The sequence below is a fragment of the Mercenaria mercenaria genome, chromosome 2 (assembly GCF_021730395.1).
Source record: "Mercenaria mercenaria strain notata chromosome 2, MADL_Memer_1, whole genome shotgun sequence".
NCBI lineage: Eukaryota > Metazoa > Mollusca > Bivalvia > Venerida > Veneridae > Mercenaria > Mercenaria mercenaria.
Genome location: NC_069362.1, coordinates 31,909,024 through 31,935,751, shown reverse-complemented (window position 1 = coordinate 31,935,751; position 26,728 = coordinate 31,909,024). Strand labels below are relative to the sequence as shown.

Sequence of the window (26,728 nt, the reverse complement as noted above, 5' to 3'; positions counted from 1 at the left end):
AAAAATTGAATGCTATTTTTTGTGCGTTTATATGAGTTAGAACCACACTGGAAGGCTTCTTGGTAATCGTCCGAGAACCACTAGCGCGATTCATGAATTTGCAAGAAGTCCCAATGTGGTTTATATCCGTATAAACACATGATAAACGTACAGAAAATATTCAATTCTTAAGCAAAGTGCACATGTGTGCATACGTGTTACAACGGAATATATGCAAAACACCTTGCAGCAAATACTCTAAAATGCCTAGGAACTGATCAGGCTGCTGAGGACAAACTTATTCAATTCTTAAGCAAAGTAAACATGTGTGCATACGTGTTTAAAACGGAATATATGCAAAGCACTTTCCAGTAAATACCCTAAACTGCATACTGCTGAGGACAAACTTTGACTTATGCACAATTTCAAAACGATGAAGCTATTTTAACATATTCTTATTTCATTCTTCAGCCAGCTGAATTTACGGCAAATTCTCTTGAATATTGCAGTTACAGGAAAATGCTGTAAGCATTATATTGATTTCTAGCCCAAGGTGATTGCTAAAAGTTATTGCTGGCCATCTGTTGCATGTTTGTAATATCACAATCATCTTCTTTTCAAAACTTACAATTTCCGTGAAATTATTACTACATTCTTGGAAACAATTAAGTAAATAATGATACAGAAACAAAAGTCTTGTGAAAAATGTTTAGGCTGAAAATATAAAATCTGAATTCACGAAACAGTAATAAAGGAAATGTGTGGACGACATTAGTAATTAAATATTTGCTTGTTATGAGTATTTATTACATATGTGTACCCTAGTTTTAAAGAAAACGAGGTATTACGGTACTGTTACCGTATTTCGTGCTGGATGTATAATTTTTTCGTGCGTTAAATAATTTTGATTGATGTATTTTTTCGGCAATAAATTTTGTGAAATTGGTGTCGGGGCATAAGAAGAACTTGGTTTCTTTATACTACCCCTTCCCACGTCGGAGTGAAGTGGGATTGAGCAGGTGCTTCGCAGCATAATGACCCGAAAAATGTATTCATAACCGTATATGTTTTCATGTAGAAATTAATGAATTGATATAGGACTAAAATTGAGTGTTGTACTATGGCAATGCAGATAATAACGCCTAAATGTTAATTGAGCCGCGCCATAAGAAAACCAACATAGTGGTTTTGCGACCAGCATGGATCCAGACCAGACTGCGCGTCTGGTCAGACCCCATGCTGTTCGCTATCAGTTTCTCTAATTGCAATAGACTATGAAAGCGAACAGCATGAATCCTGATCAGTCTGCGCGGATGCCCAGGCTGGTCTGGAACCATTCGGGTAGCAAAGCCACTGTGTTGGTTTTCACATGGCGCGGCTCAATTTACGAATCTGTTCTTTTTGCTCCCGTTGATTCTCTTTGATTGTGGAATAGATAAATTATTTTTGTTTGAGCGTAGCGAATTAGGAAATAATGCTTGGAAATTCATAGTGATAGTTTCATTACGAGTTCGAACAAATATGATCACGTGATTTGACTTGAAATTAATGGTATCTACGTAAACAGTAGCGCTTAAACAACACGCAAATTAAAAACACACTTACTTTGAAGTAAACAAAGAAAATCCAAGCGTCATGATCCGCGGCAGCAAAAAATTGTGTTTTGATTTTTGAACTCCTAGGTTTTGACGACTTTCGTTAGGACATACAGACGTAATAAGGTACACTGGAGTGAATTTTCATTGATGATATAATGTGGAATCTTTAATGCGTTGCGTGTGTTTTAAATGTTAAAAATACTACAACCTCCATAAGAGTCTCTCCTACTTGTACTGAACAATGTGGAACGAACAATTGCCTGTAGGTATAAAATCATTTGATGGGAAGTAAGAAAATGGCTAACAGTTCCTTATTACATAGAATATACGGTTTTACTCTATGTCAGAAAGGTAATTCTTGTCGACCAGTCTTTGTGTTAAATGTCTGGCTGATAGGCTTTATTTCTTGTCAGGTGTCTTCTACGTCAATTACACAAAATGCTTGGAAATTGACCATTGTAATCCCTTGCTGCGTAAATAATTGAAATTGCAAAATTAGTAAAACATTCTTGCTTTGTCAGAGATGCCTACCTATATTGTTTACAAGTAAGTCTCGAGACCTTTCAGCTGCCCTATCCCGCAAAGGCAGAATGAACAAGTATGGGGTTCATTCAAATATGTAAAGCCTGAAAATCTACTTTCGTAAGCCTGAAATGTCCTTTTCCAGGGGAGTGATATTAGGAAATTCTGGCAACCAAAAGCCTGAAATCAGGACTAGTCCTGAAAAATCCCAGGACGGAATCAATCGAGTCCAGCATGCCAGTTATGCCAGTTATGGTTTAATATACGTTGCTATCTATAAACTCGAAATATTGAATTTTTTGTGTTCACTTTGGTGCACAATATACTATGTTACATAAGAGAACTTGGTCAAGATTACTTAGTTGGGTCATCATTAATTTTAATCGTCTAATGGCACCTTTCTTATTTTTCGACTATATCATGGATTACGTATTTGCTGGTATATATAAAGAAAATGTATATTATTTATGTATGATAGCTTTTTATTAACGCGTCACCTACAATTTTACGTTATTTCCGTTCTGAGTGATGCACAGAACACACGCTAGAGATATGGGCTTAGTCACTAGTATCACCTTTTTTTTTTTAAACTATGCGGCAACATTTTCCTTCGTCCATTCCGATAGGAGCTGACCAATATTTAGGGATCTTTGAAAATTCAGTAATTATTCCTTCTCTTGAGAAGGAATATCTTAATTCAATAAGTCACACTTGAATGAGCTACTGATGCCGAAAGCTGTTGTAATTACAAGCTGGCCAATGAAACTCCGTGACCTTAGAAATAACCTCTAAGTTAAACTATTCTTTCTCAATCTTACCTACTTATTGGCACATATGTTTGTGTGAAGAAATCTGACCTTCCTAATTAACCATGAAGTTGCTGTTGTCAAACAAATTTGTGTCTTTAGAGGTATGCTGAGTGTGAATTACATCATTTATTGGCAAACTGCCTCTTAATGGTGCATTCTTCATGATTCCCCAAATATTCAGTAAGAACCCGGTTCTTATTTCGTAATTTTTAACTGACAGGTTTAATTGGGAAGGTCATGATAAGACCACAATCAGGTGATAAAGGTAATTTATTTATCAGACTCATTTATTGTGGTGTACTTTACAGGAATGCAGTGACATACTGATATTATGAAGTGTGAAAATATTTAATTAAACATTTAATTCTTTGCTAAACATAATCCTTTGAAACAAACTGAAAACGGTCCACCATTTTGCTAGGCATTCACATCTGTTTTGTCACCAAAAATTACAGACAAAATAAATGACGCAATTCGCACTCGGCTTACCTCTGAAGACACAAATGTGTTTGACAACAGCAATTTCATGGTTAATTAGGAAGGTCAGATTTCTTTACCCCCACATATTTGCCAATAAGTAGGTAAGAAGTTCTGATAACCGGGCTCCCGGTTATCAGAACCTCTTACCTATACTTATTTTGTCTGTAATTTTTGGAGCCAAAGTCTAGCAAAATGATGGACCGTTTTCAGTTTGTTTCAAAGGATTATGTTGAGCGAAGAATTAAATGTTTAATTAAATATTTTCACACTTCATAATATCAGTATGTCACGTCATTCCTGTAAAGTACGCCACAATAAATTAGTCTGATAAATAAATTGCCTTTATCATCTGATTGTGGTCTTATCATGACCTTCCCAATTAAACCTGTCAGTTAAAACTTATGAAATAAGAATCGGGTTCTTACTGAATTTTTGTGGAATTATGAAGAATGCACCATTAAGAGGCAGTTTGCCAATGACAGATTTAATTTGTTGTTGGATTTAACAATTTATGTTAAATAACTAGCGTAAATACTTACCTGGTATTTTTTGGCAGTATAAAACAGACATTGCAACCAAAATTTTACAAGATGGTCATTTTATATTTATTAAATAGATGTACCCTAGAAGGTATGCTTTAACTTGTACTATGTCAAGGATCTCAAATCAGAGCTCCTTCAGGACAATGGGCTTAATCAAATCTGGGCCAGCAGCCTTATCCACCTTTAGGTTTTGGATAAGTTTCAGGATACCTCTGGGGTCAAAGACAATATCAGCCATAGTTGGGTATTCTTACATAGTTGGGTCAGTGAGAGTGCAGAAACTCCAGAAAAAAAACCCCAGACTGAAACTGTTTATTCAGATGTTTGCTTAACCAATGCATTCCGAGTTAATTTTACTAGTCTGTTTGATGTCAAGAATGTTCTTGATATATGTTTTATAAGATAACCTATTTTTTGTTGGATGAGGTGTTTGATAGTTTTGAATTGCCTGTAATACTGATTTTGACCTCTGTACAACTTGACCTTTTGATATTGAATAAGATTTTAGTTTCAAGACAACAATGTTTTAATTCCTTTTATATCAAATAATCAGGATTGTCCTATGAAAATGCATTTAAACATTGCACTCTTTGTCAACACAAATTGGGTGTATTTCATAACAGATAAAGCAACTTGGGTAAATGATAGACTCAACTGTAACATTCATCAGTTCACAGTTTACATGACACAAACTGATTGAAGTTGGTATCTATATCTAATCTGTTACTATTGCTTCATTAAGAGACTCGATAAGCAGATCTTATGAAAGCATAGAACAACCGAAAATAATAAAACATGTGACTGAGTTTTCAAATGCAAAAATGAAATGTGCAACACGCCTGACACATCTAACTAAAGCAGATCTCTATCATATATAGTCTTTGAATGGACCCTTTGATTAAAACGGAACAGAAAATACAACAGTGTGGGGAGAATTTTTACAGCCGCCAATAAGCATCTTTGAAAATATTCTCTTCGTTGCATACTTAGATTTGTCAAGTCTGTTTTGTACTTCAAGGTAACATGATTAGACATTGCAGATATTAATATCACCAAGAAACAACCAAGACAATACTAAGAAGATATATTTAATTTCTGTTTTGAAACATACCCTGTTGAATGTAAAAACATAATATTCATGAACTGCTGTGCCCTGATCTGATATGATTTTAAACAATTGCAGAAAGAATTTAACTTGTCAAAACAAATTAAGATCTGTCAGCAAAAAGAGAAAAAGGAAAATACAGTACAGAAATAGAGACATTATAACGAGAAAGACAATTTAATTTGGAATAAGAACTTCCTTAGTGGATTGGTTAATGTTGCTAACTTCAAATCAATTACCTCTCCCACACCATAGTTGATGTCCTCAACAAGTTTGTCCTTATATCTGAGCGATACATGTGAAGCCGTGAGACTCACATCTTGAGCAAATTACCCAAGTGATTCTTAGATTTATAAATTATCCTTGGACGTACCTCTAGACATTTTAGGCAATTTGGGTTTTCAGTTCCAAAAAGTGATCAAAAGCTACTATGGAACTACTCATTGATAAATACATAAAAATGGAATCAAGCCCTCCTAGACCGCTTGGATTTTTATACAATGTTTCTGTATAAATGTACTAGTTTCTAGAGTTGTATGAGTTACATATGACTTGCATTTGTACTTCGTACGAAGGATGCCATTCCTTAAATTGTCTGAAAATGGAGGTGTTCTTGTTTCTGTTCATATATACCACCACTTTTGTATGAACAAGTTATGACTCTTAAATTCAGTTCAAAATCTACATATGGACAGTACATCTTAAAAGAAGATTGTCCTTACAAGAAATTATTTATGCGCCTATACTTTATAGTTGTTTTCTTTCTCAGATTTTTTTCATGGCATAAATGGTAACAAGGGAAATAACTACGTCAAATACACGGATAAATAACCAGCTTGGAAAGTAAATGTATGTTGTGTACCATAAATCAATAATGTTTAAAAAGTATTAAACGGGACCACCTGTAGTTAATATATTTATGCAATATTGAATATATACAGAGCAAAACCGTTTGGAAACCCTTATAAAATGTACTATTTCTGTTTGTTTTTGACCTGAACTTCCTTAATTATAGTATTATTTGCTTCTTTTCTCTATATTACTGCATTTTCTTATTTATATGTTACTATCCAGTCAGTATCAGCTTAATAATACAATATAAGCTATTATTTTACACGGAAAAGTAAATAAATGTAAACCTATCTATTTTGGCGGCCATCTTGGACGCCATCTTGAATATCGGGAATCTACCACAGAAATTGCAACTGCATCAAGCAGTTCTATAATCTACAGTTCCTTACGAACATTTTGATATATAAAAACCTTTGTTTACAGATGTAGACCGGTTACCTCCTTAAGGAGGCATTATATTGCCTACTATTAGGTCCACATGTCACTGAATATTTGTTGGAGATATAGGTTGCTTTACAACAACTTCCGATTTGGCCAGCATTCGAGACGCCTACCACTGGTGATAGCTAAAATAGATATATTGGCAGATTATTATCCTCTACACTCAACTTAAAAACAATGAAATCGCGTAAACTATGTATTTTATGTCATGTCGTCAATTCCTTGAACATTTTTTTACTCGGCTTAATCTTTGCTTGTCACATTACTGCTATCTATATCAAATATCAAGATATTAAGGAAGACCAGAAACGCAAGAAAAATGTTTTGCCCAGCTTTTACGAATTTCAGTAAAAACCAAACACTACTATGATGAGGTGATTTGACTGGCTGGCTGCATTATCAGATCTTTGCTAAATCGCACGATTATCTTAGTAGCAAGACCAGAGGTTGTCTTTGTAATCCCTATAGAGACCCGTACACACGTGTTTTTCAACCCCAGCATGTCTTTATGTCTTTCAAAGTCATTCTTACCACAACACCAGTACTTGCAGGGTAGTTGTTATTTATTTTCGAAGAACAATACTAATTTATTGTACAATTGTAATACAGGTACTGTCTGTATAGGCAAATTTATTGTGTTCACTAAAATGGAATGTTGAAATTCGACGTGAACACCGTATTAAGCGCGGTTGGCATTAAATCTCCCGCGTTGAGTGTACGCACGCATTGAATGTTTTCTATTAAACCTATGTTAAACCTAACCCTAACCTTTTATCAGTATATAGAACACTCGATACGTGCGTACATCCAATAGGGGCAATTCAATATTGACGTATTAGTCGCTGGCCTCCAGATCTTCGACAACAACAAAAAAGATTTTTTTAGATATCAGGTTTTAAAACGTAATTACTGACGGACTATATGTTACGGAAACACATGAGAATTAGTTGTTCTTCACGTGACTACTTTTTACGATGGAAATCGAAAAACGTTTGTAACGCTTTACTCGACGTAAACTGCCTCGATTATAAATACCTATCCGACGCGGTCATCTTTTTTCTTGATTTGGCGTTTTTAAAATAGTTTAAACAAAAACTCATATTCTAATGTTCATAATATGGCTAAACTTCAATTTGAATGAAAGATCTTTTTTTAGCCAAAATCTGTCAGTGCCTTTAATTGAATAAAGTTTAGGTTTAAATAGTTTTGTTGTTAGCGACGTGTCTATCTGACCCATGATAATCTTGTGTCTGGTCCACTTAAGCAATAAACAAAAAATACTATGACATTATCGCGGTGACCGTTATGTACCGCTATGGTGACATCGTTTTGTGATAGAACGACATAATGATATTGGTAGTCCAACAATATCTTAACGACATTAGAATAATACAATAGTGACCGCACGATAGTGAATACCTGCCTGACAGCACGAAGTCACGATTATGACAGTGTCGCATCGTGTCATTGTGTTGTCGCACTATCGTACTATCACCATTGAGTCATTGCGTTTATCACAAAACATCTTACAGTGGCGTCTCATTTCTGCCAGACACTAAATACTCAAAAAATGCGAGAATCTGTGTACATTTGTATAAACATTTATCAATTCGTACAATATTTGTTAACATACAGAAGCACTAGAAAACGTTTTTGTTTCCCTTCTTAACAGTGTTTTCGAAATATAAAATTGTAGACTGCGATTTCTTACTATTTCAACATCTTAACATAGAGTTATAACTCTGTCGGCATTGGATTTTGTTTTCTTTCCTCTAGATAATGATATAAAAGACGTTATGGTAGGGCGACAATTAGGCCATTTAAAAAGTTGAACCCGGGTCCATTTTTAACAAGGCAAGTTATATACCAAAATGTTTGTAAAGGTCTGAAGTTTATCAGGCTGCCAGCATAAATTGGCATAAATGATAAACATGTCCTTAAGTGCATTCCCGATGAGCAGTACTCACAGTACCGTGAACACTACTAATTGAGCAGGCCTCACAGTACCGTGAATACTACTCAGTGAGCAGTATTCACAGAATCGTAAACACAACTAAGTGAGCAGGACTCACAGTACCGTGAACACTACTCAGTGAGCAGTACTCACGGTACCGTGAACACTACTCAGTAAGCAGTACTTACAGTACCGTGAACACTACTCAGTGAGCAGTACTTACGATAATGTGAACGCTACCCACTGAGCAGTACTCACAGTACCGTGAACACTACTCAGTGAGCAGAACTTACGGTCATGAACACTACTCAGTAAGCAGTACTCACAGTAACATGAATACTACTCAGTGATCAGTACTCACAATACCGTGAACACTACTCAGTGAGCAGTACTCACGGTAACGTGAACACTACTCAGTGAGCAGTACTCACAGTACCGTGAACACTACTCAGTGAGCAGTACTGAAAGTACCGTGAACACTACTCAGTGAGTAGTACTCATGGTAATGTGAACACCACCCAGTGAGCAGTACTCACAGTACCGTGAACACTTCTCAGTGAGCAGTACTCAAAGTACCGTGAACACTACTCAGTGAGCAGTACTCACGGCAATGTGAACACCACCCAATGAGCAGTACTCACAGTAACGTGAATACTATTCAGTTAGCAGTATTCACGGCAATGTGAACACCACCCAATGAGCAGTACTCACAGTACCGTGAACACTACTCAGTGAGCAGTACTCACGGTAATGTGAACACCACTCAGTGAGCAGTACTCACAGTAACGTGAATACTATTCAGTTAGCAGTATTCACGGTAATGTGAACACTACCCAGTGAGCAGTACTCACAGTACCACTCATAGTACCGTGAACACTACGCAGTGAACAGAACTCACGGTAATGTGAGCACTACTCAGTGAGCAGTACTCATTGTAATGCGAACACTACTCAGCGAGCAGTATTCACAGTGCCGTGAACACTACTCAGTGAGCAGAACTCACGGTAATGTGAACGCTACTCAGTGAGCAGTACTCACAGTACCGTGAACACTACTCAGTGAGCAGAACTCACGGTATTGTGAACACTACTCATGATAATGTGAATACTACTCAGTGAGCAGAACTCACAGTACTGTGAACACTTCTTAGTGAGCAGTATTCATGGTAATGCGAACACTACTCACAGTACCGTGATCACTATTCAATGAGCAGAACTCACAGTACCGTGATCACTATCCAGTGAGCAATACCCACAATACACTACCGTAAACACTACCCTTTAAGTAGTACTCACAGTGCCGTGAACACTACTAGATGATCAGTTCTGTGAAAAGTACTCGGAGCTGTGATCACTCCACACTGATCTGCAACAATGATCACTGAGAAATTGTAACCCCAGCACACTTAGAGTCCTTCCCACTGAACATTTCTCACCGCACTAAAAAGGGACACCTTTGTAAAAAAAACAACAAATGTGACCGCGCGACCACATACACACGCATCACAGGATTAATGCCCTATCCTCTAACGAAAAAGGGGCGAAATTTTTGTCAACCTATCATATCCCCTTTTGGGATAGGTTATCAGTCAACTATAAACAAGGAAGAAATAATATATATATGGCATCTTGCCTACGTTTAAGCAGAGTAATAGCGTCAATTTGTTTTCAGTTTTGACATTTAAACCCGAATATGATTATATATTGTTTTAGAAAATATGACGAGGATTATTTTTTTCAGATCCTGTAAAACTGATTTATTAGACTTTTAAATATTTCAGTGACATCGTCGAAACGTTTAAAAAAGGTTTTATAATGTTCTATCTATGTGCATATATTTCAAGTTATGCAGAAATATTCTCTTTTTTGTATGCAAATCTTTGCTTGAGGTAAAATTTCACTGGCTAGTTAATTTTCATAACTGAAACCATATACATTGTATATGGTTTAAGATCGGTAAGTCATATGAGTTTTGACTCTAGTATTGCTGATCGATAATAAATAATCATATATTTATAAATTGAAGGATATCTTATTTCTGTTTTACACTTAAAGATACTACCCAACCGTCAGTGCGTAACACATGTTTTAAAAATGAATGCAGCATCGGAATTCATTCAACCGAGATAGGCAAAATGGAGGTATAATAATTTTACAAGCTTGCATTTTATGATTTTCGGCTAAATATATAATCTTTGACAAATATGAAATGCATATTACTATATTCATATCATTCTATGCAAAGCCTATTTATCAAATGTGTACTTTACACGCTAAAATATCTATATATTATAGAAAAAAAACTCAAGAAATATCTCTAGTGAAAATCTAACGATGTAAATATGTGTAAATAAATAATCATCTGACCTTAAAGTTTGGTCCGTATTTTTGCCAAAGTTAACCGTTTGGTTGAGCAATATACAAATATTTCATAAATATTGTTAATAAAGTTATATCGATCATGTATATTTGCATTGACGTGGCAGTGAATGTCCGTTAAGGACTAAGCTGTGCTTAAATATTCCATTCTATCGTACACTGAAAGTAAACGTTGACTTTTAAAACCAATATTTAAATTGCAACATACATATGTTTTGCGACAGTTTGTTTCTGAAAGTTATTTGACGTATATCGTGTATGATGAGAGTTAATCATCATCATCACGGTGACAGTTTGTTATACCCTTATCATACATTTAAGTTGAAAATATAGGACAGATGTCAGTGGTTTGGATAACCTTGATTAAGGTTGGTAATATTGAATATTAAACATAAATTATAGTTACGTATTCATATCACGAAGACGAACAGTTATTTTAAAAGGCTTTTATTTTGCCGGCACCGTGAAGGCATATCGAAGTATTCTAACACATTTTTCGTATGTGCAAAAAGTTCAAATATTTTGTTACTTCTATTGTATTTTCAAATTAAGAAATAATGTATCTCATCCAGTGATTTGTCGTTGAATAAATCATTGTTTGGAGTTCAGATGCGAAGGAATTACTAGTATATCACGAGGGCTCAGCCCGAGTGATATAATAATACGCATCTGAACGACAAACAATGATTTATTCAAGAGCAAATCACTAAATGAGATATATTATTTCGATTCTAACACGTTACCAAGGATTTTTAAGTACATCCTTGACGACATTCACTAAAACTTTGCCCGTTTTCAATCGGTTTCTTTTCCAGCGCGCCGCTATGCCGTTTGACGCCATGACGTAATAATTGTGACGTCAGAACAGTGATTTGTTGTATAATAATTCACTGTTTTCTGCCTTCTTTGTTTAAAAGGAAAATGAATCGGATCGTGTTAGAATATATTTTCACTGGTTGCACGGATCAAGTAAAATCCATTCTAATAATTTTATTATGCTTGTCTTTGTTAAAACACGCTTACGCTAGAATGACGTCACGTCAACGTGCGGTGACGTCAAAGTTTTTATTGCGACCAAGAAAGAGCGCTACTTTATTTTATCTACTGTTTTAGATTAAAGGCATATAAGAATCGAAATAATTTATAGCAAAAGAGTGCTTTAAAACTATTTATGCACGATTGGCGGTTATACGTCGGGCGTAATAATTTCACGAGGGCGCATTGAAAAGACATAAAATAAAAAGAAAGCCTTTACATATAGCTATAAGATTAAGATATTTTTCACTCGTGGCTAAGCCACCCGAGTAAATATGGCATCTGGTGTTCACTTGATGAAAAATAGATTCGATCTAAACGTCTTTCTGATCTATTTTATTGTGCGAAATATGCCAACATACTACCATTAAGCTTAAGTTTTCTTCTGTTTACTACAGATTTCTCTTTGAGTTTTTGAGCAATTTCAGTGTTACTGTTTGCACAATTCGATTAGGATTAATTATATAATGTATTTTGATTGGTGATTCCTTTGCCATTCCAACCACGCTTCCTGATGCATCGGCACAGAAGATTTTCAGTATCGACCAAGTTTAATATTGTTGACGTAAATTGATTGGTGCTAATTCCTCGTTACAAAGATTTTCAGTGTCGACCAAGTTTAAAATTGTTCACATAAATTAATCGGAGATGATTCCTCGTCACAAGAGATTTTCAGTGTCGACCACGTTTAAAATTGTTCAAATAAATCAATCGGTGCTGATTCCTCGTTACAAGATATTTTCAATGTCGACCACGTTTAATATTGTTAACGTAAATTGATCGGTCCTCATTCCTCGTCACAAGAGTTTTTCAGTGTCGACGACGATCACGTTTAATATTGTTAACGTAAATTGATCCGTGCTCATTCCTCTTCACAGGAGATTTTCAGTGTCGACGACGACCATGTTTAATATTGTTAACGTAAATTGATCCGTGCTCATTCCTCGTCACAAGAGATTTTCAGTGTCGACTACGTTTAATATTGTTCACATAAATTAATCGGAGATGATACCTCGTCACAAGAGATTTTCAGTGTCGACCACGTTTAAAATTGTTCAAATAAATCAATCGGTGCTGATTCCTCGTTACAAGATATTTTCAATGTCGACCACGTTTAATATTGTTAACGTAAATTGATCGGTCCTCATTCCTCGTCACAAGAGATTTTCAGTGTCGACGACGATCACGTTTAATATTGTTAACGTTAATTGATCCGTGCTTATTCCTCTTCAGAGGAGATTTTCAGTGTCGACGACGACCATGTTTAATATTGTTAACGTAAATTGATCCGTGCTCATTTCTCGTCACAAAAGATTTTCAGTGTTGACCACGTTTGATATTGTTCACATAAATTGATCGGTGCTGATTCCTCGTCACGAGAGATTTTCAATGTCGACCACGTTTAAAATTGTTCACATAAATTAACCAGTGCTGATTCCTCGTCACAAGAGATTTTCAATGTCGAACACGTTTAATATTGTTCACATAAATTAATCGGTGCTGATTCCTCTTCACAAGAGATTTTCAATGTCGACCACGTTTAAAATTGTTCACATAAATTAATCGGTGCCGATTCCTCGTCACAAGAGATTTTCAGTGTCGACCACGTTTAAAATTGTTCACATAAATTAATCGGTGCTGATTCCTCGTCACAAGAGATTTTCAATGTCGAACGTGTTTAATATTGTTGACGTAAATTGATCGGTGCTGATATCTCGTCCAAAGAAATTTTCAGTGTCGACCATGTTTAAAATTGTTGACGTAAATTGACTGGTGCTGATTCCTCGTCACAAGAGTTTCAGTGTCTACCGTGTTTAATATTGTTGACGTAAATTTATAGGTGCTGATTCCTCGTCATAGAATAAAGGTAAATTTTATTTACGTCGCTTGGTGAAACAATTAACATAAGCTCTACAGAGCTTTTCTGCGACCCTATATTAAAAACAGTTAAAACCAATTATACCTCACCCCCAGCAATATGCTGGTACCCATTTACAGCTGAGTCGACTGAGGCAATCGTGATAAAGTGCCTTGCCCAAGGACACACCGCAATGGGAGTAGCCAGGATTCGAACCAGGGGCCTTCACCTCCGTAGGAAAGCGTCTTAGCCCTCTCGACCAATGCGTCCACGATAGAATATTTTAAGTGTCGACCGAGTTTCATATTGTTGACCTAAATTGATCGGTGCTGATTCCTGGTCATAAAAGGTTTTCAGTGTCGAACACGTTTAATATTGTTGACGTAAATTGATCGGTGCTGATTCCTCATCACAGAAAGTTTTCTGTGTCCACCGTGTTTAATATTGTTTACGTAAATTGATCGGTGCTGATTCCTCATCACAGAAATTTTTCAGTGTCCACCGTGTTTAATATTGTTGACGTAAATTGATAGGTGGTGATTCCTCATTACAGAATGTTTTCAGTGTCGACCGTGTTTAATAGTGTTGACGTAAATAGATTGGTGCTGATTCCTCATCACAGAATGTTTTCAGTGTCGACCGTGTTTAATAGTGTTGATGTAAATTGATCGGTGATGATTCCTCATCGCAGGTTTTCATTGTCGAACACGATTACTATTGTACACGTAAATTGATCGTTGTTGATTCCTCGCCACTAAAGTTTTTTAGTGTCGACCACGTTTAATACTGTTCCCTACTGATATGGATGGTGTCACAGTGGAAAATCTTCAATGTCGACCACCACTAACTTTGTACATGTACCAGTAAATGTAGAGAAGTGCTGATTTCATATTGGCACGATAGAAGAGTCTTATTGTCGAACGCGTTTAATAGCGTCACGAAAAATAATTTTATATACTCGTGTGTCACTGATCTAGCAGTGATCGGCGAACAGACATTTGATTTGTAGCGTTAACTGTTTTAGGGTCGGATGCTTGTTGATGTTAACGGACTAGTATAAAAAAAATCTGGCATGGCGGATGACGATGTCCAGGTTACAACATCTCCCGGGGAAAGACTGGCCTACAAGTTTGTGTTGTCGGCAGTATCTGCAATGGTGGCAGAATCTGGTGAGTTTATAGTACATTGCTTCACTCTTCACGGACGGAAGTCACTCGTAGTGTATACAGGTTTTATCTGAGGACAAAACGCCTAAAGTTTCAAGATCAACTAAAGCTCGGCAGTCGTAGTTATAATTTTATTAAAAGAATACAAATAAATGTTTACTTGTATGCAATGAAATGACTTTTTTATTTTGTTTCACAAAAGATGCAGTTTTCTGCATCCTTGTTTTCTTTATAGTTCATGCAGTTTAAATCACGACTGAGAACATGAAGATTTTGTGATCTAACTGGCAATGTCCTGATATAGATTTAACTAAATGAAAAGATTTTTTTAAAAGAACGAAATTCTTCTTGATAAATTATGCATTTTTTGTGTATTTGAATTTTTGTTTTTTTTTTCCGTTTTCAGTGACATATCCTTTGGATTTAACCCGGACACGACTTCAGATTCAAGGGGAGATCAATATTGCGGGGACCACAGTGTCGCATTCCAACAGAGGAATGCTGAAAATCATGCATGGCATTGGTAAGTTGTTGGTCATTGTCACCAGATTATCAAAAAAAAAAATCCACATTAAGAAGTTTTATGTTGCATTAAAATAGTAGATGACAGCTGCACTTAACATATGCCCTGTGACCAGCTGTCATTGTTCAAAGCCTTACGTGTCTACTCGGAAGCATGAATGCACCATGAGTTACGTGAACGTATCATGAATCATGAGTTGAACGCACCGGGAGTCGCGTGAACGCGCCAGGAGTTACTAGTACTTGAAGGCACTAGGAGTAACGTGAACACACATCGAGTCATTTGAACGCACAGTGAGTCACTTGAACTTACATGAGTCACTTGAACACACCACGAGTCACTTGAACACACCAGGAGTCACTTAGACACACGATGAGTCGCTTGAACGCATCGATAGTAACTTTATATCACCATTAGTCACGCGAACACACCACGATCGAGTCACTTGAATGGCTGTGTAGTCATAGTGCACATACTCAAGACAGTATATCAGGGAACAATGAGACCCCATTTAGAGTATAGTTCAACTGCCTGGTCCATTACTGCCAAAACTAACCAACATGTTCTAGACAAGCTTCAAAACCAAGCATTGCGGATCATGACAAGTGCTACAAAGTCTAAACCGATCTCCTTCATGGAGAAGCTAACAGGTACACAGCCGTTACAAGACTGGAGACATGCAAAGGGCATGCTTCAAGCAGAGAAGTTCATATCTTTTCAAGACCATCCCATGAAAATCAAGTTGGATGGCTACACCAAAACTCGGCTCAAACGTAGCAGCTTTGTTCGCGAGGCAAAGAAACTCAATCGAGAGTTCCAAACTGAGCTGAACATACCAAAGACTCGCCTAGGTAGAGAAGTCATTATATCCCCTCTAGGGAATGATCTGTCTTCAGTGACTGTGAGACTTGCTGTTCCTCATCTTGACTGCGGGAAACAAGAGGATGAAGGTATTCGGAAGAGCCTCACACTGGCTATGATCAATGAAGACTATTCTCCGGAAACATGGACTCATGTCTATACAGATGGATCAGCCACATGCGTCATCAAAGATGGAGGAGCAGGAGGTTTTATTTTAAACGCATATGGCAAGAGAGAAACACTACATGTAGGTACAGGAAAACACTGCAGAAATTACAAGGCAGAGACTGAAGCACTCATGAAGGCTGTCTCAATGATTAAAGACTCGGTAGAAGAAAGCTTATCAGTCGTCTTCCTCACAGATGCACTGTCTGTCATGGAAGCTCTGATCAACAATAAAGTTCCACAGCTAGCCAGGAGAATGCAGAGCCTGAGTATAACCTGCAAACTAGCACTTCAGTGGATTCCATCCCATTGTGGACCAGCAGGCAATGAAGAGCAGACCAACTGGCTAAGCTAGGAGCTCGTCAGATCAATCAACAACACCTGTGAGCTTCAAGGAGAAAGTCATCATCATCAAGGTACTAACGAGACCAAGAATAGAGGAAGATGTTTTCATCTCATTGATCGGTCTAAACAAGTGATGCTGGTCAGACTTCGCTCAGAGCACAACACGCTCAGTGCTCACATGTACAAGAAATACAGACTGGCACCATTACCAAGCTGTCCATGTGGTGAGGAAGATCACACTACGGAGCATATACTCCAGAAATGTAAAAAGCATGACCAGGAGCGAGTTGCGACTTGGCCGATAGATACCTCAATCCTCCAGAAACTGTATGGAGGCATTGAGGATCTGCGGCAAACCACAAGTTTCATCGAGGCTACTAGTCTGACAGTGTAGTGCGAACAAAGAAGAAGAAGAGTCACTTGAATACACCATGTGTCGCGTGTACATGCCATAAGTCAATGAATATACTTATGATACTAAATATGTCAACTATATTTATGTTCTTGGCGAATATGCCTTTGTATTTAGGTGGCTCAAATGTTTCTGTTTTTATACAGTCTAAATACAAAGTTTTAGTAAACACAATATACGTTACTTTATTTGTCTTTTCAGTAACAGAAGAAGGACTGTTTAAATTATGGCAAGGAATTTCACCTGCACTTTACAGACAGATAGGTAAGAATTATGATAAGTGTGTGAGAGTTTACATTTATACAGAATATTATCCCAAAAGTAGATAGCTAGAAATCTATAGTAGTCGCAACTTGACCGCGATGGTTGACCTTAGGCTGATTATTCATATAGATAATTTCATTGTAGAAATCAAGGGTGCTTAGGGTAGCCGTGTATATTTATATGGAATTAGTTTGTAAACAGTGAAGTATCAAAGTATATATACTTACATTTGACCAGTTAAAACTTTCCAATACACTAATTTATATTTGCAAAAATTTATATTTCCTTTTTTCGTGCAGCTCGTGTTTAACGTACACTCCTTTTCAATAACAGGTTGTGCCTAATTATGTATTATAATACAAAGGTCAACCATCGGGGTCAAGTTGCGTCCACTATACCCATTCGACACAAATGTCCCGCTGTGTAATGTACAGACAGATGTATATGCCCTATGTCTTTGCGTGGTGGACATTTTTACCAAATTATTCCAAAATACCACAAATTTCTCGGCCGCACACGATTTTCCGAGCACTTTGATCGAGCTAGGGTATATGTATCGCAAGGGGCATCTCTTTTATTATTACATGACGAATTGCTATTCTGAGTAATCTAAATATCTACATTGTATATAGAAGTGACAGACTGGACACAAAAAAAGGACAAAATATTTGACCTCAAAATGTGATCATGATTTTTGAGAGATGAGTCTGCGTCTGTTGTGACTTTCTTTCCCAGTTATCTTAGTTATTTGACTATCCATCCATGTATGAAAGCGGCTATTGACGGGACCAAAGATGACATTAACATGATCTTTGACCTCTAATTGTGACATTGACCTTTGAGCTAGGGTCTGGGTTTTGCACATAACAATTCTGGTTATGGTGGTTACTTGTGCCAAGTGATTTTTAAACATAGTGACGCACCGGACATGATACTTTAACTGCTATAATTTACGAGTGAAAATCTTGCGCATTGACCTTGACGTTTGAGCTCTTAAAGTTCTGGGTCAGAATCGAACAATTAAACTGTTACCTGTATCGTTTATGGACCAAATAAGCACTGACGCATGGACATCATGATGGTCATTTGTGTAAAATTATTTTTAAGAAATCCAATCGTGCGGCACGACAAAGTTCTCGGCCGGAAAAGGCGTTCGAAACACACACATACAATATATATATACATACATGCTGACAGACAAGGGCAACACTATATATTCCTCATCCACTTAATTATCAATGGCGGAGCGTAAGTGTATCTGAAAGACCATTTGTTTATGCGTAATACCATCTTACAACTACTATAAAATACTGCACTGCTGTTGGAAATAAAATTACTGATTTTGTTATGAAATTTAATGCAACTAAAGATGAAAAAGGTATATATACTAGTACAGAAACGGGCGAAGACCTCGAAAACGTGAAAGATAAGCTTAGGAAAAGCTGTCGCGTCCTCTAGTAACAAAGCATGCAGCTAGTTTACAAAAGTGGTGGAGTCTCTAATTCTTACGTTTTCATTTCTGCTTTTAGCTTGAATAAATGATTTAGCTTTCAAATACGCAAACTGGCAGTTATAATGTTAACATAATTATTTCCGCACTTGGTTCCAGTATACTCCGGTTTTCGAATGGTAATATATGAAGGATTACGGGACCACGTGTTTCAAAAGAATGAAGATGGTTCATTTCCGCTTTGGTAAGAAAAAAAATATAACTATCTTGATGTGACAACAGTTTTGTTGTTGTTGTAGTTGGATTTAAAGTCACACTGACACAATTACAGGTCATATGTCGACTTCTCAGCATTTGATGGTAGAGGAAGATCCCAGGTGCATTATTTCATCACAGACCGGCACATTGGTGTAACCATCGATATTCTGGAAGCCAAATGGATGGCTTCCTCAAATGAAAAAAAAAAAACAATACGCCCCAAATGAGACTCGAACCAAAATCGATGAGAGAAAAGTGCCTGAGAGCAGTTCTAAACAATAAAAAACAACATCAGTTGTTTATAAAAAATATGTTAACTTTAATATGTGATTCGCTATGTCTTACATGACCGCCATTGCATCAGTATTCAGAGTAAGTTGTATTGCTTCCTTTAAGCTCTTTCCTCAATTACTTCAGCAGCTAAACAAGGTCTGTTCGTAGACAAAAATATTTCCAGCGCCCACTGTGGCTTCAAAATGCACTGTACTTAACGCAGGAGGGCCGGGTTTCTTTCTGTACCAATTTTCATACCTTTTCAATGAAAACATTATTCACTAAATTGATCTGTCAATTACATCAGGAAATCAGTGATTGTTAGTGGAACGTGCGGAGCTCTCGGTCAGTTCGCCGCCAGTCCGACAGATCTAGTCAAAGTCCAGATGCAAATGGAAGGACGTCGACGATTGGAGGGTAAACCAGTCAGGTACGTTACCGAGTAATGCTTATTACGACTAGACAAGATTGTCTGCGGAGGCAACCGATTTTTTTACGAGTGTTTCCGAAAAAAAAGGTAAAGACAGTCTCACCAAAGCCTAAAAATGGTACATGTAGTTATTTTCGGCATTTCTTCACATTTTCTCTAATTCTGTGTATCCAAAATAGTTCATTCAAGAATGACTAAATTTGCTCGTTATGACAATTAAGAGAAACAGCACATGTGCTTATAAAATTACTAATTGTTTTGTTGACTGTCTCTTAGACTAAAATTAGCCGAGAGTGCAGTGAATGACATGCATATTTCAGGGTAAAAAGCTGTGCTCAGGCATTTCGAACAATATTCAGGGAATCTGGTATAAGAGGATTATGGCGTGGGTGGGTGCCAAATGTACAAAGAAGTGTTCTAGTCAATGTTGGAGGTAATATTTGGCAGAATCAGCTATTTTAAATAATGTAGCAATTTAAGTGATATTGTGACCAATTCTACAATGAGCCCGCCCGCTTAGCACAGTAGGGAGAGCGCAGATCTACGGGTCGTGAGTTCGATCCCTGTGCGGGGCATATGTTTTCCGTGACGATATGATAAAAGACATTGTGTCTGAAATCATTCGTCCTCCACTGATTTATGTGGGGAAGTTGGCAGTTATTTGGGGAGAACAGGTGTGTACAGGTACAGAATCCAGGAACACTGGTTAGGTTAACTGCCCGCCGTTACATAACTGAAATACTGTTGAAAATCGGCGTTTAAACGCATATAACAAACAAACAAACAAACAAAAAAACAAAAACAATATGAGACACTTGTTTTTGCCAAATCTTTTTAGATTGAGATTCAAAGTTAAAATGTGAGTGACATTCTGTGTTGTTTTTCAGATCTTGTCACATACGATACTGTAAAAAGACAGTTAATCATCAAAACATCACTACCTGACAACTACATTGTGCACGGGATATCTAGGTATGGAATTTTATTATTTTGCCTGTACATATAATAAAATTCAAAAAAAAATCATACGGGCTTAGTCTCCTCTTACATGATTTTCTTTCAATTCCTTTCCTAGACTGGTTTATAATTAATGTAGGAATGACAGATCAAATCACTGTTGATAATAAAAGTATCAACCTCGTCTTTTGTGGTTTCTTTCAGTGCTTGTTCTGGTTTAGTGGCAGCTATTATGTGTACGCCGGCTGACGTAGTGAAAACTCGGGTTATGAATCAACCAACAGAAAATGGCAGGTAAGGTTTATAATATGTTGCCAAGTCAATACTGGGTTTATGGACCGAGTAAAATGATAGACGTGGTCCACTTTATTTTTTTTCCAAAACTTGACCTTATTTAGCGCTTATTTAGTCATTAATGAAATGCATAGTAGGTAACTGCAGTATGTTATTCTTGCGCTTTAACCCATCTTGAATTGACACGATAACTATACTGAACAAAAAAGAGAAACTTCCGATTTCTATGTTACAAAAAGAAATTAACATGTCAAATGGCATACACATATTCCGGCGAACGATTATGACATTGTGTCAAATAAAACAAATTATAATTGGATTGTACGCATTACACATATCTTTTTGATATGCTTAGAATTCCATCAAATTTACGTGAACGTGCCATTGGCATGCTTAATGCTGGTATTGCGACAGGTTGTAGGCAGTTCGAGCCGTGCTATTCGAAACCTTATTCAAGCAACAGGGCGTACGAAGGTTTATCACGTAGTGGAAGTCTGCGCGTCACGACGCCTGAGCAAGACCGGTATATCATAAACACTCACTTACGAAGCTGTCACTGCGACTGCCGCTAACACCCCTTGTACACATAACCTTATATTCGACCAAACTGTCGTCTGCGCGAGGGTGGTCTACGTGGAAGTCGTCCCTACGGCATCTGTGTTATTACGCGACGTCACCGCGTAAATCGTGTTAATTGGGCACACCATCGGTGGTTAAGACAACAATGGAATAGCGTTCTCTTCTCTGACGAGTCGATTTTCTATTCATCGAAATGATGGCAGGGTTCGAGTATACCGTAGAAGAAATAACCGTTATGCCGACTGCTATGTACATTTTGGGTGTGGAGGTTCCGTCTTGTTCTGGGCAAACATTATGGATGGTTATCGTCGTGATCGATGGGAATTCCCAACGCTACCGAGAAGAGATTCTTGCGAAGGCACGTTATCCCACTCTTTCAAAATAATGCCAATATCACTCTGTTTCTACAGGATAATGCCACAAGCCATATAGCTAGAGATACTGTAAATTTCCTCAGGACGAATAACATTGCATTTATTAATGACTGGCCTGCCAAAAGCCCAGATCTGAATCCCATCGAACATTGGACCAGCGTGTTAGACGTCGCCCTGTTCCACCGTCGAACGTCAAGGAACTAACACAAGCCTTAATTCGGAAGTGGCCGAAATCAACGCACTTGTCACGATGCCAGGCTGTCCTCGATGCTCAAGGTGGCCATACCCGGTATTAATGTGTGATGTTGGTGTACGACTCGTACCACATTTAATCAACCATTTCATGTTTTCCGTAAACGTAGCCATAAAATGTTCCACACAAATTCACATTGCAATACTCTTGCAATACATATAAAAATAATTTAACCCTTGTTTTCATATTTAGATATATTTGAACTGGAACACAGCGGAAGTTACTTATTTTGTTCAGTATATTTGTGTACTTAAATGATGTAAAATTGGGAAACTGACCAGATTAGCGTATAGTAATAGGTGAACTACAATGTAATACAACAAACTTTGGAAACGGCAAGATGGACAGTTCACAAGACCCTGAATGCAATGATTGATTCGTGAACAAGTTGATGAATTTCTAACCTAACCCGATAAATTTTTTGAATTGGTAAGATTGATTCAGAAGTTTCTGTGGTGGTGAATTCGTGCACTAACTTGCTGATAAATATGTGAACTCTACTAATAACAACCGTTTCTGAAACAGTAAGATCATCACTTCAGTAGCCAGTATGGTAATTAATTCGTGAACAGACATTAATATAAGAAATTTTTGACACTAAAATGATTATTTTTTGAATGAATGACTTGTGAACAGATATGATCATCAATTCATAAGCATATGTAATGATGAATTCATATCTAACATGATTAATCAATGAGCCATCATAAATCAGTTCTTAAAATAACATGATTATCAATTCATGCACTGACATTTAAATATAGTATACTATCAGACAGGGTGGTAAGTTCATAAACACAGTTATGAAACAGCTGGACTGATGTGACGTTCAATTCTTGTTTCAGGCCAGTACTATACAAGAATTCCATAGATTGCTGTATAAAGACTGTAAAACAGGAAGGTTTTATGGCTCTCTATAAAGGTTTTGTACCAACATACTGTCGTTTGGTAAGTATTATAAGCTAAAATTGTTTCACATTCCTAACAAGAAGTAAACTTCTCACAGCGCATTTAAACAAGAACTATCAGGGGAGACAGTATGCTCCACCATTTCCATGGTGTAAAGCGAAATAGGGCAGAGCTGAGAAAACTGCCACTACCACTACCACTAGAGATTAATACCTCGGATGTGGATAAGGATGTTGGACAACAGTTTAAGTCTGAATCAAATCCATTTAGTTTAAACAGAGGCAAAGTGCATCTACATGTAGAAGGGACATAACTCAAGAAATAACTAGAAATTGCTTTTGTAAAAAAGCACATGTCTCCCCCAATGCAAAGTCCTATAGGCAAGAAGTCAATAGGGGTCAGGAGCGAAAGTCAAAGAGACACTGATGGTTTGGTTGGCTGCAATAGGGATCATCTACTTGGCATGTCCAGTCATCTTGCTAAATTTCAACACTATTGGCCTAGTGGTTCTCAAGTCACTGTTCAGGCTCCTTGACCTTGACCTTTGATCAAGTGATCTCAAAATAAATAAGGATCATCTACTCTGCATGTCCAATCATCCTATTAAGTTTCAACATTCTAGGTCAAGTGGTTCTCAAGTTATTTTCCAGAAATGATTTTAAATGACCAGGCCCCTGTGACCTTGACCTTTAATAGACTGACCCCAAAATCAATAGGGGTCATCTGCTCTGCGTGTTCAATCATCCTATGAAGTTTCAACATTCTGTGTCAAGTGGTTCTCAAGTTACTGATCGGAAATTGTTTTCCATGTTCAGGCTCCTGTGACCTTGACCTTTAACAGAGTGACCCCAAAATCGATAGGAGTCATCTACTCTGCATGTTCAATCATCCTATGAAGTTTCAACATTCTGGATCAGGAGGTTCTCAAGTTATTGATTGGAAATGGTTATCAATGTTCAGGCCCCTATGACCTTGACCTTTAACGGAGTGACCCCAAAAACAATAGGGGTCATTTATTCTGCATGAACAATCATCCTATGAAGTTTCATCATTCTGGGTCGAGTGGTTCTCAAGTTACTGACCGGAAATGGTTTTCAATGTTCAGGCCCGTGACCTTGACCTTTAACGGAGTGACTCCAAAATCAATAGGGGTGATCTACTTTGCATGTACAATCATCCTATGAAGTTTCAACATTCTGGGTCAAGTGGTACTCAAGTTATTGTTCGGAAATGGTTTTCAATGTTCAGGCCCCTGTTACCTTGACCTTTGACAGAGTGACCCCAAAAACAATAGGGGTCATCTACTCTACATGACCAACCATCCTATGAAGTTTCAATATTCTGGGTCAAGTGGTTCTCTAGTTATTGATCGGAAATGGTTTTCAATGTTCAGGCCCGTGACCTTGACCTTTAACGGAGTGACTCCAAAATCAATAGGGCTGATCTACTTTGCATGTACAATCATCCTATGAAGTTTCAACATTCTGGGTCAAGTGATACTCAAGTTATTGATCGGAAATGGTTTTCAATGTTCAGGCCCCTGTTACCTTGACCTTTGACAGAGTGACCCCAAAAACAATAGGGGTCATCTACTCTACATGACCAACCATCCTATGAAGTTTCAATATTCTGGGTCAAGTGGTTCTCTAGTTATTGATCGGAAATGGTTTTCAATGTTCAGGCCCCTGTGACCTTGACCTTTGACAGAGTGACCCCAAAAATAATAGGGGTCATCTATTCTTCATGACCAATCATCCTATGAAGTTTCAACATTCTGGGTCAAGTGGTTCTCTAGTTATTGATCGGAAATGGTTTCCAATGTTCAGGCCCCTGTGACCTTGACCGTTAATGGAGTGACCCCAAAATCAATAGGGTTCATCTACTTTTCATGACCAATCATCCTATTAAGTTTCAACATTCTGGGTCAAGTGGTTCTCTAGTTATTGATCGGAAATGGTTTTCAATGTTCAGGCCCCTGTGACCTTGACCTTTGACAGAGTGACCCCAAAAATAATAGGGGTCATCTATTCTTCATGACCAATCATCCTATGAAGTTTCAACATTCTGGGTCAAGTGGTTCTCTAGTTATTGATCGGAAATGGTTTCCAATGTTCAGGCCCCTGTGACCTTGACCGTTAATGGAGTGACCCCAAAATCAATAGGGTTCATCTACTTTTCATGACCAATCATCCTATTAAGTTTCAACATTCTGGGTCAAGTGGTTCTCTAGTTATCGATTGGAAATGGTTTTCAATGTTCAGGCCCCTGTGACCTTGACCTTTGACAGAGTGACCCCAAAAACAATAGGGGTCATCTACTCCAGCAGCCCTACAACCCTATGAAGTTTGAAGGTTCTACAATTCTCCCCCAGAGGGGGGGGGGAAGACATGAAGACATAATTCTCCCAAAGTAATGCATCTTGTGTTATATGAGATGGAACAACTATTTGCAAAAGTACATAAAAACCTAAAGGCTCCTTATGCATTTGTTTATGATGTGCTCCACTTTTTCTTTAAGAATATCCTACTGGAAGATGCCTATTTTTTTTTTTTTTAAAAAACCCATATTTTTCTCATATATTTGCAAAAGGTCTGAATATCAATTAACATAGTAGAAAATATTACTGAATTCATTGTTTACAATTACCTCCAGTTATACTAAACTGGAGTTGTAATTTGTAATATCAGTGATGATATATGACAACCATCTAATGTTTAAATGACATTTATCCATGTAGTAGTAAGCGGGGGGGAAAAAAAAAAAAGAAAAGAGTGAAAATGCATCAAACTTTAACCTGAAAATCTAAGTTCTAAGGGAGCATTATTTATGAAATATGTGTGCCAGAGTTATGGATCCTGTGTCATATGATATGTTGTAGAACTATAAATTTTTAAATCAAGTTTGACTCAATCAGCAAAGTAATAAAAGAAATAAAGTGCATTAAAACTGTAATCTGAAATTCAAAGTAAAAATAATGGTCCAGGAGTGGTGGCTCTCGAGTGAAGACGTGGCTGATTATGTGAAACAACTGTTTCAATAGTTTGAATCAAATCTATTAAGTAACAAGAGACAGAGCAAAAGTGCATCAAAACTAACCTGAAATCTGGAGTAAAATGGGAACCAATTCATAAAATATTGTTGCAGGAGTTATTGCCTTAAGTCATATGATGTGGGTCATGATGAGGAACAACTATTGCAAGTTTAAGTAAATCCATGAAATAATAACAAAGGAAAAATGCATCAACCCTTTAACCAAGCAAAGGATGCAGATAATGGAATGAGTAGAATACCTCTCCATATACTTTGTATAATGGAGCTAAAATGTCCATGTCTTATTCAAGCCTGTATTCATCTGGATTTGTACAATACAATGTTCTTTATTCTGAACTATTTTCTGTGTATATGTGATTCAGTACTGTACAGACTCGGCTTCTGCTTTTCCTCTTTCCAGGGTCCATGGCTTGCAGTATTCTGGTTGAGTTACGAACAACTAAGACGAATGACAGGACATGTTTCATTCTAATGATATGCAATTATCATGTTCATTTCTCATAGTAATTTTACGTTTGTGCTGTATTGATACATCTCTTGGACATTAATTTGTGAAGTGCAATAATGCTATGAACTTGTGCCATCTACAAATTTAATATTTGTTCTAAAAG

At 37.2% G+C, this 26,728-nt stretch overlaps 1 protein-coding gene across 2 annotated transcripts; it reads left to right on the top strand.

The window, feature by feature from the left end:
• Window positions 1-10,680: 10,680 nt before the first annotated feature.
• LOC123563646 (mitochondrial uncoupling protein 4-like) lies at window positions 10,681-26,684 on the top strand. 2 transcript variants are annotated; one of them, XM_045356560.2, is made up of 11 exons: window positions 10,681-11,028; window positions 14,578-14,722; window positions 15,126-15,242; window positions 17,227-17,289; window positions 18,899-18,983; window positions 19,578-19,700; window positions 20,021-20,133; window positions 20,588-20,672; window positions 20,862-20,951; window positions 23,003-23,105; window positions 26,518-26,684. In XM_045356560.2, the coding sequence occupies exons 2-11, from the start codon at window positions 14,626-14,628 to the stop codon at window positions 26,587-26,589; spliced, it is 948 nt and encodes a 315-aa protein (XP_045212495.2). In that variant the 5' UTR covers window positions 10,681-11,028; window positions 14,578-14,625; the 3' UTR covers window positions 26,590-26,684. The 2 variants fall into 2 exon arrangements, with proteins under 2 accessions (XP_045212495.2, XP_053390177.1); XM_053534202.1 differs by lacking the exon at window positions 10,681-11,028 and having other exon boundaries at window positions 13,514-14,722.
• Window positions 26,685-26,728: the final 44 nt, after the last annotated feature.